The sequence below is a fragment of the Oreochromis aureus genome, linkage group 6, assembly GCF_013358895.1.
Source record: "Oreochromis aureus strain Israel breed Guangdong linkage group 6, ZZ_aureus, whole genome shotgun sequence".
Classification (NCBI taxonomy): Eukaryota; Metazoa; Chordata; class Actinopteri; order Cichliformes; family Cichlidae; genus Oreochromis; species Oreochromis aureus.
This window is the reverse complement of record NC_052947.1, coordinates 1,059,687-1,078,354: the sequence shown is the minus strand read 5'-3', so window position 1 is coordinate 1,078,354 and position 18,668 is coordinate 1,059,687. Positions and strand designations below refer to the sequence as shown.

Sequence of the window (18,668 nt, the reverse complement as noted above, 5' to 3'; positions counted from 1 at the left end):
TCATACCTATTAATAACTCAGGATATAGTATTATTATACCTAAGGGGTGCCTTTGATGGTCATAGTATAATGTTGACTGCATCTTGTGGGCAGCCAACTAATTGTCCAGTTCTGTCTGTACAACCAGCCAAACGAGGAAAACTCACACACAGACGGGACTTTAACTTATCGACTTATTGGCCCTCCAAAGCACTGGAGCACCTGACTCAAACTGACTCACCTCCAAACAGTCCTCATTTATTTGGTGCTCTACAAATCCTAACAGGAGCTACCCAACAATAAAGAAGCACTTACTGCTTAAGAGAGGGAAAATGGATAGTCCTTCCTTTGTTTATACCAGGGGTCGGCAACCTGCGGCTCTTTAGGCTACGTTCACACTGCAGGCGAAAGCGCATCAAATCCGATTTTTTCGCCCCTATGCGACCCGTATCCGATCTTGGTATGACAGTGTGAACGGCACAAATCCGATATTTTCAAATCCGATCTGGGTCACTTTCGTATGTGGTACTGAATCCGATACGTATCCGATGTTTTAGAAAGCGACTGCTGTGTGAACGGTCAAGTCGCATTAAATCCGTCTTTTACGTCACTGACACAAGACAGACGCCAATTATCAGCGCCGGAGAAGCGCCCGATAGGACATCGCGAACGATTTCCTACCATCCGGTGAAACTGTTGGGAAGACAACGTTGGAGAAATGTGAACATTTTATTTTTACTGTATTTTCTGCAGATTCTGACAGAAATCTGCAACTATCCTTTGAAGCACCGCTCCTCTAAAACAGCAAAAAGGATCATTATTAGGTTATTTACATTATTATGTAAATAACAAAATAACTTAAAGCAAAAATCTGGAAACATAAAGTCCGAAGTCTTTATATTAAGGACCATCAGTCAAACAACATTGTTTGCTCTGGGTCTAAACAGAGCGAGTTGTGTGTGACATCTTCTTTTGCGCATGCGGGCCGCTTTGAGCGTTCACACTGGAGAGCGTTTGATGTCGCATTTTATGTGTAGTGTGAACAAGCAGACAAAAAAATCGGATTTGATCAAAAAATCGGAATTGAGCATTAAGACCTGCAGTGTGAACGTAGCCGTGGTTTGGGAAAATAAATTAGAAATATTTAGCTGAAGTGTATTTTGATTATGTTAGTTCTTTTTTTTTTAACTTGTACTTCTAAATTGGAAGATTATTGTGATAGGCCCTAAATAAATATAAAAATAAAATTATACTCTATTTTTTTTTTTCATCGCTCAAAATAAGCTTCACACTCGCAGAAGACGGTGTACCCGCAGAAATGCCGTGCATTTATCGAGACTTTCAACCCCAGGTAGGTCAGTTATGGATCTTCGGATCCACATTATGTCAGCAGCTGTTCTCCACCGTGAACTATGTTAAAAACAAACACCGCTCACGCCTCACAGATGACAGCTTACAGTCCTGCATAAAGATGAAAGTGACTTCGTACCACGGCAGACCCGACGATGTTTCCATGAACATGCTTTTCAGTATCACTTTATTGACCACTTTTCACACACGGTTGCTGTATTCATACAGCCAGCTGTAGCTTTTCAGCTCACAGCCCGACAACACAACAGCAGAGAGAGCACAGACGTTACGGCAGCGAGGCGTGATTGCGGGTGCCGCTCAGGTGCGTCCGCCTCCCCTGCAGCGGCGCTGCAGACCACGCCCGGCCACACGTGTACCTGGTAAAATACATATTTAGGCAGAATTTTGCAAATATCTATTTTTCATCTTTTAGCAGCATAGAGCTTTTTTTTCCAATTATTTTTTAAAAGCCAGGTCAAGGCGCCAAAAGCCCAAAGGCGTTATAAGGGTGGCGGCTCACAACAGTTTTTGTTTGCTACATGGATCATTTTAGTTCAGCTGGGTGTCTTTGCTTTTGTTATATTTCTTTAAGAGTTCAAAATGTGTTAATTACGTAAATAAAATGTAATTTTCTCTGTAGCACTTCATGGATTCCATAAGCAACACACCTTAGTTGTTCACACAAAGCATAAAGATAAAAAAAACAATATATACAGTGTTATCTTCATTTTAGATGTCAAAAAGTATTTGCGGCTCCCAGTGTTTTCTTTTGTGTGGAAACCGGGTCCAAATGGCTCTTTGGGTGTTAAAGGTTGCTGACCCCTGGTTTATACCATAGAACTCATTGCTGCAGCCAGCGGCAACAGCTTTTAACCTTTTTAACCTAAGCTGGTGTAAAATAGGCTTAACAGTTTTAGTGTTTCATGTCTATTTTAAAACTACTTACTTTTCCTGCCTTTTATTGTGAGTTTAAGATAGCTAACGTTCGCTGCTACTTCTCTATTATAAATAAAATATAGGATTAAGAGATTTGTAAATCATTGCATTTTGCTTTTATTTACATTTTATTCATTTTTTCAGAATTAGGCTTGCATAACCTACCACAACAAGTGTGAAAATTTATATGAAGGAGATAAATTTAAAATATTTAGGGAGCATGACATTACTGTAACTAAACATCTGCATTTGATATTCAACTCAAGGCCAACTCAAGCCTAATGTGTAAACAAGACAGAAACAAAACCAAGTATAATTACACATATTGTGGGAGCGAGAGGTGAAAAAAGAGATGCAAGGCAGGGCAGAAAGCATAACGAGAACAAGAACATGACGAGTGCATATGGTTCGTTTGCTTTGTGAAATGTATAGCTACAACCAGATGTCCTTCATGTTTTTCTCTGTCTCTGATACACACACACACAGACCATGTCAAGCATAGAATTTACAGGTATACTAATGACAGTAAGTATATGTACATACTAGTCAAGATCAAAAGGCATTTTGAAGGCATCAGTCAGAAGTTTCAGTCCAGAAACCTGACTGATGCACCCGTATGCATCCATCAGTGTAAGGGTTCATGTGACAGTTAGATAGCACTGAAAAGGAAAATTACTGTATGAATGACTGAACGTAGCTTGTTTGGACTACTTTTACATTTAGATTATTGATGTGACAGCACAGTTTCAGTCTCACATGATAAAAATGAATTTCATTTATTGTCAATAGAATGCTTAATTGGTTATGCATTCTTTTGTCTTACTTGAACCAGCTGTTGTTAAACAGAAATTCTTTTTATTTTATTTTATTTTTTTACACTTTTGTGCCACTTCTCGATATCGTCCTATTCTGTAACTGTCTTAGCCATGGTTCATTAAATATGAACTTTTTTAGATAACTAAATATATTGATAAACAACCCCGGCATGATTGTATGAGCCTCCAGTATAGTAAATTGGAATCATGCTTTTCCTTCCATATATGAAAAGTGTAAGGATTTCAAACAGTTTGTCAGTAAAGACAGTGTCCCGTTGTGTCATGCCATATATTGATTATAAAATAATTATTAAATGGGATACCTTTAGCTAAAGGACCCCATTTTTCAAACAGGTATCATGAAAAGAAAGTTGAATGCAGACTGGACAGAATATGGAAAGTATGTTAAATATATGATAAATAACACATAAAAATCTATCGTTATAAATCTCTTTATGAAAGTTTAGGTAAATACTTTACATTTTTTGACTCTCTTATGTCTGACAACTGCCATTAGTGTGACTTATGTCTTGTGATGTGCCATAAAATAATTATGAATTTGGTTGAATTTTGTTTGTATATATTCTTTATTTATTCAGTTATATGTCACATTGAGATTAAAATCTATTTTTTGAAGAGAAACCTGAGCAAGAGGGCAGGAGAGGTTACAACAGATATAGCACCTAATAAGATAACAAGTAAAGAAACAAACCCTAGCTTTCAAAATATATTAAAAAACAAAACAGAAAAAAAAGCTGGATATGAAATTTACCATTTAACTTAAATTGTTATTGTGTCCAACAGTTCTGTGAAAAAAAGTTTTACTTTAATTTATAGAGAAAAGTCCAATTTTTTTTCCAGTCCAGTTTTTTTTAATTATTATTTTATTTTATTCATTTTTCATTTTTACATCTCCCCTGTATAATGTTTAAAGAAAAACAATAAAATGAAAGTATCAAAAAATAAAAAAGTCCAACACTTTCAACTATTCATAGTGCAAACATCTTTCAGCTGCTCCCTGTAGGGAGATCATCTTGCATTTTACCCTATCTCTGCATCTTCCTCTGTCACATCAGCCCTCTGTATGTATCCATGAACCTCCTCTGAGGTCTCTTTCTTTTGTTCCTTCCTTCCATCCACTATCACTTCTCTGTACATGTCCAAACCATCTCAGCCTTGTCTTGATGCATGCTCAATCATCCAGGTAAGTAAATCCCAAAAAGTTGATTCTGTTCACGTGGGCATAGCTTTTTTAGTGGGAGAAACATTTCATCACTCATCCAAGTGACTTCTTCAGTCTCAGCTGACTGCAGGTTTCCAAACATAAACAGTATATTTGCACAATGACTGAAACTACCACCACTGGCAAACAATGGGCTTTGAGATCAGTTTCTTCATTAATATGGAAATTGTCATGACCATTCGTCAACAACCATTGATCAATGGCCATGAGTACCATTCACAGAGAGTTAGGGAATGGCTGCAATCACAGCATTGTAAGATGGTGAAAGATGTACCCTTTGACCCCCTCTTCGATTCTGAGATGGTGTAGCTACATTGCCACAGGTGTATAAAATCAACCACCAAACACCATTACTAGCAATTAGGAATCCATTTTCAGAATGGGAGAAAATGAAATAGTGGCTAAAAAGAAAATGCTTGCTCGAGTGACAGCTTTCCTATCAGGCACTGTAATTCAAGCACTCACTGAAAAGGTGTGGGGGTAGGGAGAGCGAATGTCCTGTCACTGCTATGAGTAAGTCTACCCTTTGAAAGCCACTACTGATAAAGACACAAGCCAGTGAAGAACGCAGGATATGACTTTAACATTAACAGCTCTGTTCATGCAAGCAAATCGTTAAATAGGGCCAGAAAAGGAGGGAGGCTAAAGACAAGCTTTGAAAGGTGGATACAGAAAAGAAGAGATGCTATCAAACTACTTATACTTAAAGTACTCTAGAGTACATGTATGCATTGCTAGCTGGTCAACAGTATTTACAGCCTGGCAATTTTTGATCTAGTTATCTAGATATGACAATCTTGTGAGGAATGTCATATTCCTCATAAGATTGTTTTACTGTTTTTTGGCAGTAAAATATTATACTGATAATGGATACAGTTGGGCAGGTCGATGGGATGAATATTAAAATGCCCCCAAAAAACAAGTTTCTTGCTGAGTTGTGTCTTTTGGCAGACAGCATGTAGAAAACGGTTTTTATGATCTGGGTGGGGTGGGCAAGACAGTGAAACATAAGCAAAGAGAAGGAAGGCTTTAGCTGGGGGTAATGAGTAGATGTCAGAGCAATGTAAACACAAGCTACTTTACCTACTCTAAAAAAATACATGAATCAGTGTTTTAATATACAGAAAAAAACAAAACAAAACTGAGGACTACTAGCTAGAGGGGATGGGGAGAGAGCTCTATCTAATCTAATCCTTACCTTTGTATGCAGAAAATATATGAGAGTGAATACTTTTATAGTGTATTTTTCACAATAATCATCCTAACTTCTCTTAATAGGATTAATTCTTTGGAGTCGGTAGCAGTCTTTCCTCATCAAGCCCTGAAACATTCTTCACAGCTTAGATGACCACATGGAAAAGATTCTCAACTCAGTGACAGAAGTATTTTTTATAACTTCCTTGATCTTCTGTTGAATAAAGTCATATGTCACCATCAGTGGAGGAAAAAAGGTTATTGTCTTTCAGTCCAATCAGCATTCTCTACCCACCAACAACATCTTCACAAGTATCATCTTATGCGAATTTTATAGAGATTTTTCAATCTAAATTTCATTAAATGTAAAGACATACTTTTGCCATGAGGATGAATTTCAAAGTCTTCAAAAAAAAAAAAAAAATCCCAAAACACAGCTTGCTCAGTCATTTTGATGTCGTCTGTCATCATTCACACGACACTAATACAATGATTAAGGCCAACTGAACAATCACAACTCTTGTATTGATGTGCATCAAAATATCCCACCTTAAAAGTTGCCAGCAGTCGTAAGTTGCTTCTGAGTGAATGCATAATTACTGAAATGTAAATTTTCTGCGGAGGAGTTCATATGGTCACAAAAACAGGCAGCCGTGTTTGCATGGACCCTCATACTTATCGTCTTATGATGATAATTTACATCACTGGAACTTGAGCGAACCTTAGTGGAGACAGAAAGTATAATCCCTGATTTAGTCTGACAGCAGGATGATATGTTGAGATGATATAATACTATGAGACTTTTGAGTCCTCATTAATACAAGTAGCCTACTAGATAGTATGGAATCACAATAATTCAGTAAGAAACAAATGCATGAACTAATTTGTCAGCATCACGGAGTCAGGATATTTCTAAATTTAGTGATGATTTAGTGAAAGAAGGCAGTCAGGGCCATTTGTTCAACATGGTGCCATTAAGGTTTCTTATGGCAGTCAAAGTGTATAGAGTGATTTCTAAATAATAACATAAAACACTACAGAATTCCTGCTTCTGATGGAAAGATCAGTAGGAATATTTTTGTTGTGTTGGTTTGTTGATATTTTAGATTGAACAGTATGAGTCAAATCAAGTAAAATGGTGTGGGGGTTTTATTTATTTATTTATTTATCAATGGGGCAGTGGTGACAGAGTTAATGGGAGGGAGCCTTGTTCAATATACACTTAAAAACCAGCCAAAGGTTGCTCTGGAATGTTTTGCTCTGTGTCATCAGTGGAAATAGTTAATCTGAATAACAGTGAGTTACTAAAAATTTGCAGATTAGGCTTTGCAGGGATATTATTTGTGGTCTAATAAGAGATGGGCTGACATATGCCAACTAATGCAATAATACTAAAAGTGATCATTATAACACTATAGTACTAAGTACTACATATACCTCTCACATATTACTTACTGCACAGGTAGATGAGTTTTTCAAAAACAAGTTTAAGTGAAATAGCTTATTGGTTTATAATACAAATAGTTTTATATGAGTATCTTAGTATGCACAGGTGCACATGTCCATCGTAAATGCTATTGTTAAGTCTGCCAATTTCATTAAATACATATGGGTTTGGTTTTGTTTGCTTTTCCCCCCTCAGAATGATAACTTAATTCTTAAACAGAAAAAAGTATGACTGAGATTTTGCAAGAGATTAGTACAAATTGCATGAACAAATAATATATATGTATATATATATATATATATATATATATATATATATATATATATATATATATATATGTACAGACACACACACACACACACACACACACACACACTTTTGTACAATATAAGAGTTTATTTAGAGAATTAGTGAAAATATTAAGCTGCAACCTAACAGAAAAAATGAAGGACATGCTCATAATTCAAACAGAAGTTTAAAGAAGTAAGAACCCATCAAAGAATAAGCTAAATGAAAAAAATTAGTTCTACCTCTCTTAGAAACCAGATCCCAAACCACATCTGTTTGAGATACATGTGAAAGCTTGTGTACACGAATATTATTTTTCTATAAACTGTATGCATATATTGGATTATATTGAAATGGATGCACGAAGAACTGTTTACTGGAAATAGTTTTGGTGTAGTTTAGCAGTATAAAATGTCTGAATTGTCAAACTGACTGTAAAGTTTTCTTCATTTATTTTTACATTTTCATTTTTTAATGGGTGAAGAGGTTTACAACAAAAGCTATTATATGAATGTGAAATTCAGTTCAGTTTTATTTATTTAGCACCAAATCAAAACAGTGGCCTCAATGGGCTTTATATTATAAGGCAAAGACTTCACAATAATACTGCGACTTTTTTTTTTTTTTGAAGAAAGCACTGTCTCTTGGTGACACTCTGCAACTGAGTGAAAGAAGTGTGCTTGTAGTAGAAAATAGATAAGCCCCAAGGGAAGGAGGAGGGACTGTTAGCTGGCAGCTGGCTGGGTATTTATTGCTGTGCTGTGTCTTCTTATTTCTAAAAAGGCTGAATCCCGTGTAAAATTCCAGTGTAGGTGTACTGTTTGGTACCAATGCAAAAGACAAAAAATAATAATTTTTTTAAAGTCGTAAAAATGCACGTTTTTTTGTTTTGTTTTGTTTTTACCTGTGTTTGCATGATCACATGGGGTAACTTGCTGACCAGTAAAAGAATGTTAACTAATTTATTCGGTATGCACGTCTTTCTTTTAGAATCATCTTACTTTATATTGCTTTGGGTCTGTGTGTCTATATCTCAGGTATCCCAGTTGAGTCCAGAGTGAACATCTTCATTAACAGCTTTGGGTCTATCCAGGAGACAACTATGGTAATACAGCTACACACAATGGACATTAGATTAATGGAATCTGGCTCAAACTACTAAATGTTGGAGAGATGCAGATAAGATAAAGATGCAGATTTGTATATTTTTACAAATACGTATTGCATTAATGACAGTCATTCACTGTATTCTGTTAAATGAATGAATCAACATGACTACATTAGTATTATTAATACTGAAGAATTGAGCAGACACTTGCTACATGGTACTGTTTTAGCCTGACTCAGGATACAGCTGTTCATTGGTGACATATGGAAAAAAATAGGATTGCACAAGTATGACCAGACTTAAGAAAAACAACAGAATAAAAAAAGAAAAGTTTCACAATATGTTTCATTTTAAATATTAGCCCTAAAAAGTAGGAGTTGATGTAGTGCAAATTATTAATACAGTATTTGTCTTTGCAGGACTACAGAGTAAATATATTTCTTCGACAAAGATGGAATGACCCTCGTCTACAGCTTCCTACAGATTATAAGAGTGAAGCACTAACTGTTGATCCCAAAATGTTCCAGTGTTTATGGAAACCAGATCTTTTCTTTGCAAATGAAAAAAATGCAAACTTTCATGATGTCACACAAGACAATATACTGCTTTTCATCTTCAGGAATGGAGACGTCCTGATCAGCATGAGGTGTGCTTTTAAATCAGTTTTAATCAATCTATGGGACCCATAATCCAATTTTTTTTGCCTCGTTCTTTTTAAACAATGAAAACCTTTTAATATTCTGAAGAAAATAACTTCTGGATGGATTGCCATGAATTGGACGATCACTGTGATTATCCTGTCATGACTTATGTTTAAGAAATCACATTTTGGTCTCTTAAAAAAAGTGAAAGGTTCTCATGAGCCTCAGCCATACATAGTACTTCTACAAAAAGTTAACATGTTAGTATGGTTCATGAAAAGGTGGCTTGTAGTGTAAAACACTTTAAATGAAAAGCACTTTATAAATATCTATATATTTCCATTTCTTACTACATGTTGTGATTAAATGTTCGAGTACAAGTTATGATTAATTCATTAAATCGAGAAGGTGCAAACACTTAAGGGGAGCAAGAGAGCTTTGTTTCTCTTGAAAGCTCTCATAAGTACCCCTGTACTATATATGGCCTGCACTATGAAACAAGATTGTTGACTTAGCAAGGTATATTCAGAGTTAACCTGGAGTTTCAGTGTTAATGGTGGTGGACTTCCTAGTGGCTGTGGTAATTGGCTTTCGTTGTACACCTGAGGTGCCCTCGGAACAGTGTTATAGAAGTCATTAATGCATGCAGAATCGCCACCTAAGAACTAATCAGTTGTCTGGAAAATAAAGTTATAATTTCCAGAAAAGCCCACTGACCTCAGTTTGTAGCAGAGTTTGTAGACTTTAGAGACAGTTAAAAGTTTTTGTCTTTCTCTGAGGATCATGGAGAAATTATTGATTTTTAAAAGCGACTTTAATCTTGTCTTTTTTTCAGTGACTCTAAGCTGTTTTTAGAAAAAAATGGTTAACTTTTTGGTATTATATGGTGATATATCAATAAACAATGTTTGTTGATCTTATATAAAATATAAGGTAAACCTAGTTTTGAATCCTGTTTTTACATTGGTTCTTAACTTGCTCTTGATTTCAGAAAGAATAAGATGGAAAATGTCTTTTATTATGTAAAAAATCAGAACCATTTCTATTTTGAGGGATTAGAGCAGTAACAGTGGGATTGCTGTAGCATTAAATAATTCACATGCATCACTATTAAGAACAGTGGTGGCAATATATGGTCTGGCATAGCCTATAAAATTGTCAAATGGTAGGTGACAAGTATTAGTAACTGACGGCCAGAGGCTTAAAATCAGAGGGATCTCTCATTGTGACAGGTTTTACCATCAGCCTTTCTTTTTTTGCTATCTTGTATGAAACATGCTTTAGTCTTGATTGAATTTAAATTAGATCATGCAAAATATTAACATTTTATTTTCCTCACATTTGGGAAAAAGCGTGATGAAGCTTCATTGAATAGTATAGCACTACACATATGTTGTCAGTGTGCTGAGCACATCTGTGGTAACTGCAGGGTTATAGTATGTTTCTAATATAGGATCACATGCTGTGGAGTTTTGTCTCTGTGAATATATATCACAGATGACAGGTCAGGGGGAGATATTGTCACCCCTACCCGGGATTGAGTACGAAGCCCCAAGTGTGATGGAAGAAGGATCGTTGAGTGCGAGAGGAGCTGGCTACTGTAGCCGGTTACCAAGATTATGTGAGGTGCCCTCTGAAGGTCTACTAGATGATGTAAATGCAGCACTACTGACTACACCTACCGCCACCATTACCGAGACTAACAAGCTGATCTACACCACGGCAGCAGTAATCAGTGAGATGCTTGGCTACAAGTTGAGCAGCCACAAGGAGCAGTACCCGCCATGGAGAAGATGACTAGACGCTAAGATCAAGGTAGCACAGAGGGAAGTAGGCCAACTAGATATGGACAGCAAGCTGTCCATATCTGAGGCCTTGGAAACTGCCAAGCAAAGAGTTGGATGTCTCGAGACCGGTCTTGGTCTCGAGACCACTTTTACGTGGTCTTAGTCTTGTCTTGGTCTCGACGGACTTTTGTCTTGGTCTCGTCTTGGTCTCGATGGACTTTTGTCTTGGTCTTGTCTTGGTCTCGACTGACGTTGGTCTCGGTCTTGGTCTTGGTCTTGCGTTCTCAAATCGACATAGTGTTCGGGAGTTTTGGAGTCAACCATCAGCGGAGCGAGTGGTGGCTTACTGAGCTTAAGCCCGGGTCATTTTTTCAGAAGCATGGTGTCTTTTGGAGTGTAATTTGTTAGTTAGATGCCTGACTGACAACTGTATAAAACAAAAACAACACACGAAGCACAGAGCGCACCGTTGTAAATTCCCCCTAATTTTGGTATGATCCGAGCTCAGGCACCGGGCGACTGAGCACAGCACCCATGTGAGCGAGGGGGGAGAAGCTGCTGCCTGCGAGTTTGCTGCAGACAGAGGAGAGCTTAAGTTTGACCAGGTACCAAAACAAATCATTCGTACTGTACAAATAATGTAAATATGACGGTGTATCACAAAACATTGATATCAAACTGGTCACTTGGTTGCGTTACTTGCTCTTTGAGTGAATCAACAAATGGATAAATAAAAAGTCGAACGACAATGCTGATTTTTTTAGAGAGTCTTAGCTTACATTTCATATTTTCAGTTGTTACCCTCCACAGCTAAACAAACTCTCGAAATCGGTTTCAATTGTGTACTGATGTACACAACAATGGACATAAGGAGCTTCTTTTAAAGAAAAAACTCAGGTAGATGTTATTTTATATATTATGCTTTGTATGTTGTTCAGTATATCTATGCAAAACAAGAGGAATTCCAATACACAGCAGTATATTCACAGTTGAAACCAGATATTTACACTTTAGGGAGAAAACATTTTTTTTTACTGTTAAACATCAATTTAGAGTAAACTTGTTTTGTTTTAGATAAATAAATGTTGAAATATCATTTGAATTAGTTAAATGTCAGAATAAAAAGAGGGAGCTGTCTATTTTAATCACTTTCATCAAATTTAGGAGTACATATACACTAAGTTTATTGTTAATTAATAAGAAAACTCCAGATAATTCCATTCTGAGCTGAAGAAGCTTCTGATAGGTTAGTAGAGTCCATGTGAGTAAATTGGTGGCACACCTGTGGATGCATATAAGGCAAAACACAGAGACTGTTTCTTTGACATGGGAAAATCAAGAGATGTCAACCAAAACACCAGGAAAAGAATCGTGGAGCTCCATAAGTGTGGCTCAGTTTTGAATACAAAATACAAAAGTTAACAAATATGTTTTTTATATTTATCAATCTAAAAAAATAAACATTTAGTCTGATTTGATGTTACAGTGTTTGTGTTTTTATCTGAAGAGTATGTAAATATCTGGTTTCAACTGTATATTTGATGATGTTGGTGTTTGGCTTGATTGTCAGCACAAAGAGGGAGAGAGAGGAACAGAGAGGGAGAGAGAGGAACAGAGAGGGAGATGGAGAAAGAGGACAGAACAGAGATGGAACCAGAGCAGGTGAGACACACATGTTAGTCAAATGGTTGTTTACCAAAACTCATCAGAACATGTATCTAGTGCCTAGTGTAACTTTTTAGATACCATTTGTTACTTTTCAAATTCTATATTTATTAAGTTATGCAGGCTTATGAAGGCTAAATAATTATATAAACTTTTCTGAATCTAAATAGTGGACTTTGGTAGAATTAAAAAATAAGTGTAGTGCAGGTCTATGATGATTTTTAGTGCTAGTATCATCTAGTTTTGATTCTGGTTCTGTCTTGGTTAAGTCCTCAGTAGTCCTGATTTTGAACTGTTGTAGTCCTGTTTTAATTCCGGATCAGTTCTGGGTCTGGTTGAATTGGGGTTTAGTCCCTGTGTCTTGATACAGCCCCGACTTTGTTCTGCCTTGCTGCTTAATTAAAAAAAAACTAGTTTAAGGTGTCCTGCATATGTGATATTTATTTTCCTATATGAAGTCATTCTTTATTGAACAAAACTCAAAACAGAGCCTATTAATCTTACAGTCATTTCTACCCTCACTTAATTTCCTTTTGCTGCTCAGCTCTCACACAGTGGCTCAGCTATGCTCCAATCCCTCCATATTGTGGCCAATCACATGCGAGGATATAGGATAATATTATTATGTGAAAAACAGAGAGGGTGAGAGACGCGACAGTCAAGTGGAGCAGCCGTCTGTCCTCTCAGTAAGTGAGTGAGACAGTAGACAGCGGTGAGGAGGGCTGTGCGAAAGCAAAAACACATAAATATGCCTGACACCCGTAAACGAAGCAGCATCTGGCTGCAGTTTAAAGACTTTTTTTGTCTCAGTCTTGGTCTTGGTATAGTCTCGACTTGGTCTCGGTCTTGGTCTCGTCTCAACTTGGTCTTGGTCTTGGTCTTGTCTTGGTCTCGAAACCCTCTGGTCTTGGTCTTGTCTTGGTCTTGGATTAGGCAGTCTTGACTACAAGTCTAGCAAAGACTCACAGCCTTGGCCAGCAGCTTGAAGAGGTACACCAGAGAGATAAAAGGCAGAAAAATAAACCAGAACCATCCAAGGTGTGCTCTTAGTGGCAGGGGAACAATATGAGAACAGCACCACCAAGGCTGGAGACGGAGCAATACTGGAAGAACATATGGGAGATGGATGCAACCCATAACAGCAATGCTCGGTGGCTAGTGGATTTAAGAGCAGACCACAACAACCTCCCTGAACAGGGTCCAGTAACTATCACAGTGGCAGAAATTCAAGAAAGGGTCTCCAGTATGAAGAGTTGGACGGCACCAGGCTCCGACATGGTTCAGGCCTACTGGCTGAAGAAGCTGACTGCACTGCATGAGTGTCTGGCAGCATAAATGAACCAGCTGCTAGTAAATGAGAGACACCCAGAATGGCTAACTTAAGGCCAGACAGTTCTGATCCCCAGGGACCCCAGAAGGGGCCAGTCCCATCCACCTAGAAGAACAAGCCCCTGCACGGTATGTACCACCGGCAGATAGAGGAAGCGGCTGACATCCAGAAGTCCTACCGGTGACTGGATAAAGCTGGACTGAAAGACAGCACAGAGGCACTAATCATGGCAGCACGGAAACAAGCTCTGAGCACAAGACCCATAGAGGCTGGGGTGTACCACACCAGGCAAGACCCCATGTGCAAACTGTGTAAAGATGCCCCTGAGACAATCCAGCACATAGGGTGCAAGATGCTGGCAGGCAGGGCATACATGGAACACCACAACCAAGTGGCTGGCATAGTATACAGAAACATCTGTGCCGAGTATGACCTGGAAGTCCCGAGGTCAAAATGGGAGAGGTCAAGGGTGGTGGAGAATGACTGTGCTAAGATCCTGTGGGACTTCCAGACACAGATGGACAAAATGTGATGGCTAACCAACCAGTTATAGTAGTGGTGGACAAGCAGAGAAGGACGGCTCTAGTGATAGATGTAACGATACCAAATGACAGCAATGTCAGGAAGAAGGAACACGAGAAGCTGGAGGGCTCAGAGAAGAGCTCGACAAGATGTGGAGGGTGATGGTAACAGTAGTCCCAGTGGTAATTGCAGCACTCAGTGACCCTCAAGCTAGGCGAGTGGCTCCAGCAGATCCCAGGAACAACATCTGAGATTTCTGTCCAGAAGAGTGGAGTCCTAGGAACAGCTAAGATACTGCGCAGGACCCTGAAGCTCCCAGGCCTCTAGTAGAGGACCCGAGTTTGAAGGATAAATACTGTGAGAGAAGGGAATTTTTTTACAAGCCACAAAATGTTTTAGCAATGATAAAAATCACAATGTAATTTCCCTTACAAAACGAATCTCTCCATAGAACATTTTTGTTTAAAAGTCAATTTTTGTATGTGTTTATTGATAATAATAGCTGTACTGTTAATAAGATTAATTCCAAATGTACATGCTTTGTTTTATTGGGAAATTTGTTTAGGCAGTATGGATGTTCGAACACGTTAGAAGTGGAGAGCAGCGAAAGAGCAACACATGAGGACATTTTTCTGCTAACTTCATTCTTGAGAAAATTTCCGCCTAACAACTTGTGTAAAATGTTATGTTTTATTTGTGTTATTATTAAATGACATATTAAACATAATTTTTCATAGAATTTTAATTTTGCTATCTCTCACTACATATCTCTGGAATCAGTAAGAAAGAGTTTAGGATGTGTTGTTAGCATAAAAAGCTGGTAAATTAACTTTTTTAAAAGGATTATACAGTAATAGGGCATTTTTTTCTTTGTCCTGTTGAGCCTGTTGTGTGTTTTCTGTTTACACATGCAGGCTGTCGGTGACACTGTCTTGCCCCTTGGATCTTACACTTTTCCCAATGGACACACAGCTATGCAAGATGCAGCTGGAGAGTTGTGAGTATATTCCTACATGCTACAAATAAATAATAGAATTAAATAATTTTAAGGGCACTGTTATATAACTGCTCTTAAGACAACTCTTATCAAATATCAATGAAAAAGGGCACTTTTGAACTTGCTGTCTTGAATAATACCAAAGAGTCACTTGAGAAGGTGTTTATTATAAAATTCTTTCTCACTCTCTGTCTCTTGCACACACACTCAGAGCACACTCAGAGGCCTGAGAGGGTGCTGCACAGTATCTTTGGTCATCTTTACTTACATATTTACCTGTTCCTCGGGCTGCTCTTCTGGACAGAAGTGGGTGTTGTTCCTAGGACCCGTTGGATCCACTCACCCAGACTGGGTGTCCACTGGGACCACTGTTGCCTTCACCCTCCACATCTGATCTAGCTGCTCTCTCCGCCCTTGTTATTTCTTGAGCTTCTCGCCTTCCTTCCTGCTGATGTTGCTGTCACTTGTTATAGCTACATCTATCACTATGGCTGTCTTCCTCTGCTCGTCCACCATTACACCTCGAGTTCATTAACCATCTGAAGTTTGTCTGTCTGAATACAAAAAGAGGGAAGTATAAGAGGAACTAGAGCTCTGATGCAGCTGCTTCTGAAGGACTTGGTCAGCTTTTTTCACTTAATGGGGTGAGCAGTGGAAGGTAAGTGAACAGAGCTATGCTGTAGAGACGAGATGAAAAAAAAATATCAGCACCATTGAACACAGCGCACTACTAAACTGCAAACATTTTAGGCTCAGGGAGGGGCGGGGCCATCTGTCTGTGGTGAGGGGAGGAAGACAAGATAAAGTCATGCTGTGGAAGAGAGACAGAGGTTAATAACAGATATGATTCAATGCAGAGAGGTCTATTAACACATAGTGAGTGAGAAAGATGACTGAAGAAGAAATACTCGATGCATCACGAGAATCCCCCTGCAGCCTACACCTATTGCAGCATAACTAAGGGAGGATTCAGGGTCACCTGATCCAGCCCTAACTATATGCTTTAGCAAAAAAGAGCGTTTTAAGCCTAATCTTAAAAGTAAAGATAGCATAAACTGGAAGCTGGTTCCACAGAAGAGGGGCCTGAAAACTGAAGGCTCTGCCTCCCATTCTACTTTTAAATACCCTAGGAACAACAAGTAAGCCTGCAGTGTGAGAGCGCTGTGCTCTAATGGGGTTATATGGTACTATAAGGTCATTAAGATAAGATGGGGCCTGATTATTTAAGACCTTGTATGTGAGGAGCAGGATTTTGAATTCAATTCTGGATTTAACAGGAAGCCAATGAAGGGAAGCCAATATAGGAGAAATCTGCTCTCTCTTTCTAGTCCCTGTCAGGACTCTTGCTGCAGCATTTTGCATTAACTGAAGGCTTTTCAGGGAGTAAGACATTCCTGCAGTTTAAATAATTAGTGTGTGAAATCTGGCTTCATGGACAAATAAAGCTGTGTGTTATCTGCATTGCAGTGAAAATGTGTCTATTAGATAGATTTGATACAAACCACTGCAGTGCGGTAACTGTATTACCTACAGCATACTCTAATCGCTCTAATAGGATATTATGGTCAACAGTATCGAACGCTGCACTGAGGTCTAGCAGGACAAGCACAGAGATGAGTCCACTGTCAGAGGCCATAAGAAGATCATTTGTAACCTTCACTAAAGCTGTTTCTGTGCTGTGATGAGCTCTGAAACCTGACTGAAACTCTTCAAATAAGCCATTCCTCTGCAGATGATCTGTTAGCTGTTCGACAACTACTCTTTCAAGGATGTTTGATATGAAAGGAAGGTTGGAGATTGGCCTATAATTAGCTAAGACTGCTGGGTCTAGAGATGGCTTTTTAAGTTTAACAACTGCCAGCTTGAAGGCCTGTGGTACATAGCTGATTATTAGAGATAGGTTGATCATATTTAAGATTAAATTCATGGCAGGACCTCTCTGAGCAGTCTTATAGGAATGGGGTCTAAAAGACATATTAGATGGATTGGAGAAATGAATTACTTAGGTTAACTCAGAAAGATCAATTGGAGAAAAAGACTCTAAATGAATATCAATGGTACTGAAAGTAGCTGTAGATAATGTTACATCTGTGAGATGATTATGGGTAATTTTTTTCTCTAATGGTTAAAATTTTATTTGTGAAGAAGTTCATGAAGTCATTACTAGTTAATGTTAAAGGGATGGTTGGCTCAACAGTGGTCTGACTTTTTGTCAGCCTGGCTACAGTGCTGAAGAGAAACCAAAGTCCAATCAAGATGGTTTAGGATCACAGAGTGAAGTCAAAGGGGCCAACAAGTGCTCAGTACTTTGTATGTTATTCATTTTCATGAAAACTATCACATGTGCTTTAATATAAAGAGCTTTGTTTATACAAATTCCTGTTCTTCTTCCAGTAGCTACTGGAATCTTGATTTTTAATTACTTCCAGCAGATTTCGGGGCTGCTATCCCCATTTTAACATACTCATCTAATGGTATACTGCAGTGGGGGAAGGCAAAATTAGTTGAAACAAATGAATTAAAAAATAAATTAAAGTCAAAATGTAAATTATTCATATTATGTATTATATTGTGTACTTCTTATGTCTATTATGCTGATGCTGTAAAATTTATCATTCTAATTTTTATATTTTAGTTGGCTACACCACCAGTGATCTTGTGTTCATGTGGCAGTCTGACCCAGTTCAAATGGATGAGATTGCTCTCCCACAGTTTGACATCAAGCAAGAGGACATAAAATATGGAAACTGCACAAAGTACTACCAAGGAACAGGTTAGTAATCTGTAATTGAATTAAAAGACTATGTCCAATTTCTGTAAATTGAAATTTTATTACACTATACAGGGTTCGAATTTCTTGTTGTGAAATTTAAATTCGTATCAAGTCTGTAGATTGTAAAGACTTGGGTGAAATGTAATGTTGGGGACCCAAAATGAAGACACTGTATTAGATTCAACAAAAGGCAAACCATTTGTTTAGACTGTTAGAAATGTCCATCAGGGAACATAAAATAATCCAGCACAGAAAAGTGAAACATAAAGTCTAAAAGAGAATAATAGCTTATATATACAAAGACACAGGGAACAAGGAACACATGAGGAACAGTAACACAAACTCAAACAAAGGCTAATTGGAAGACAGCACTATACAAGGACAGTTAGGGAAGTGAAGAAAGCTGAGGAAAACAAGACACACCTGAGCTAAATCATGAATGACAAATGGACTGGTTCTTATATAGCGCTTTTCTACTCTTCTGAGCACTCAAAGCGCTTTACACAACTTGTGCATTCACCCATTCACACAAGCACATTTTCTTAGTGCTGTCTAACTAACATTCACACATACTCTGATGGATGCATCACAGA

At 38.0% G+C, this 18,668-nt stretch overlaps 1 protein-coding gene across 1 annotated transcript in view; it reads left to right on the top strand.

Moving 5' to 3' along the window:
- Positions 1-18,668, top strand: part of LOC116322856 (glycine receptor subunit beta-like) — a 51,906-nt gene that overhangs the window by 12,320 nt on the left and 20,918 nt on the right. Inside the window, exons 4-7 of the mRNA XM_031743048.2 lie at positions 8,290-8,357; positions 8,780-9,006; positions 15,220-15,302; positions 17,938-18,075. Coding sequence (XP_031598908.1) covers positions 8,290-8,357; positions 8,780-9,006; positions 15,220-15,302; positions 17,938-18,075 — 516 coding nt within the window. The remainder of the gene's footprint in view (positions 1-8,289; positions 8,358-8,779; positions 9,007-15,219; positions 15,303-17,937; positions 18,076-18,668) is intronic.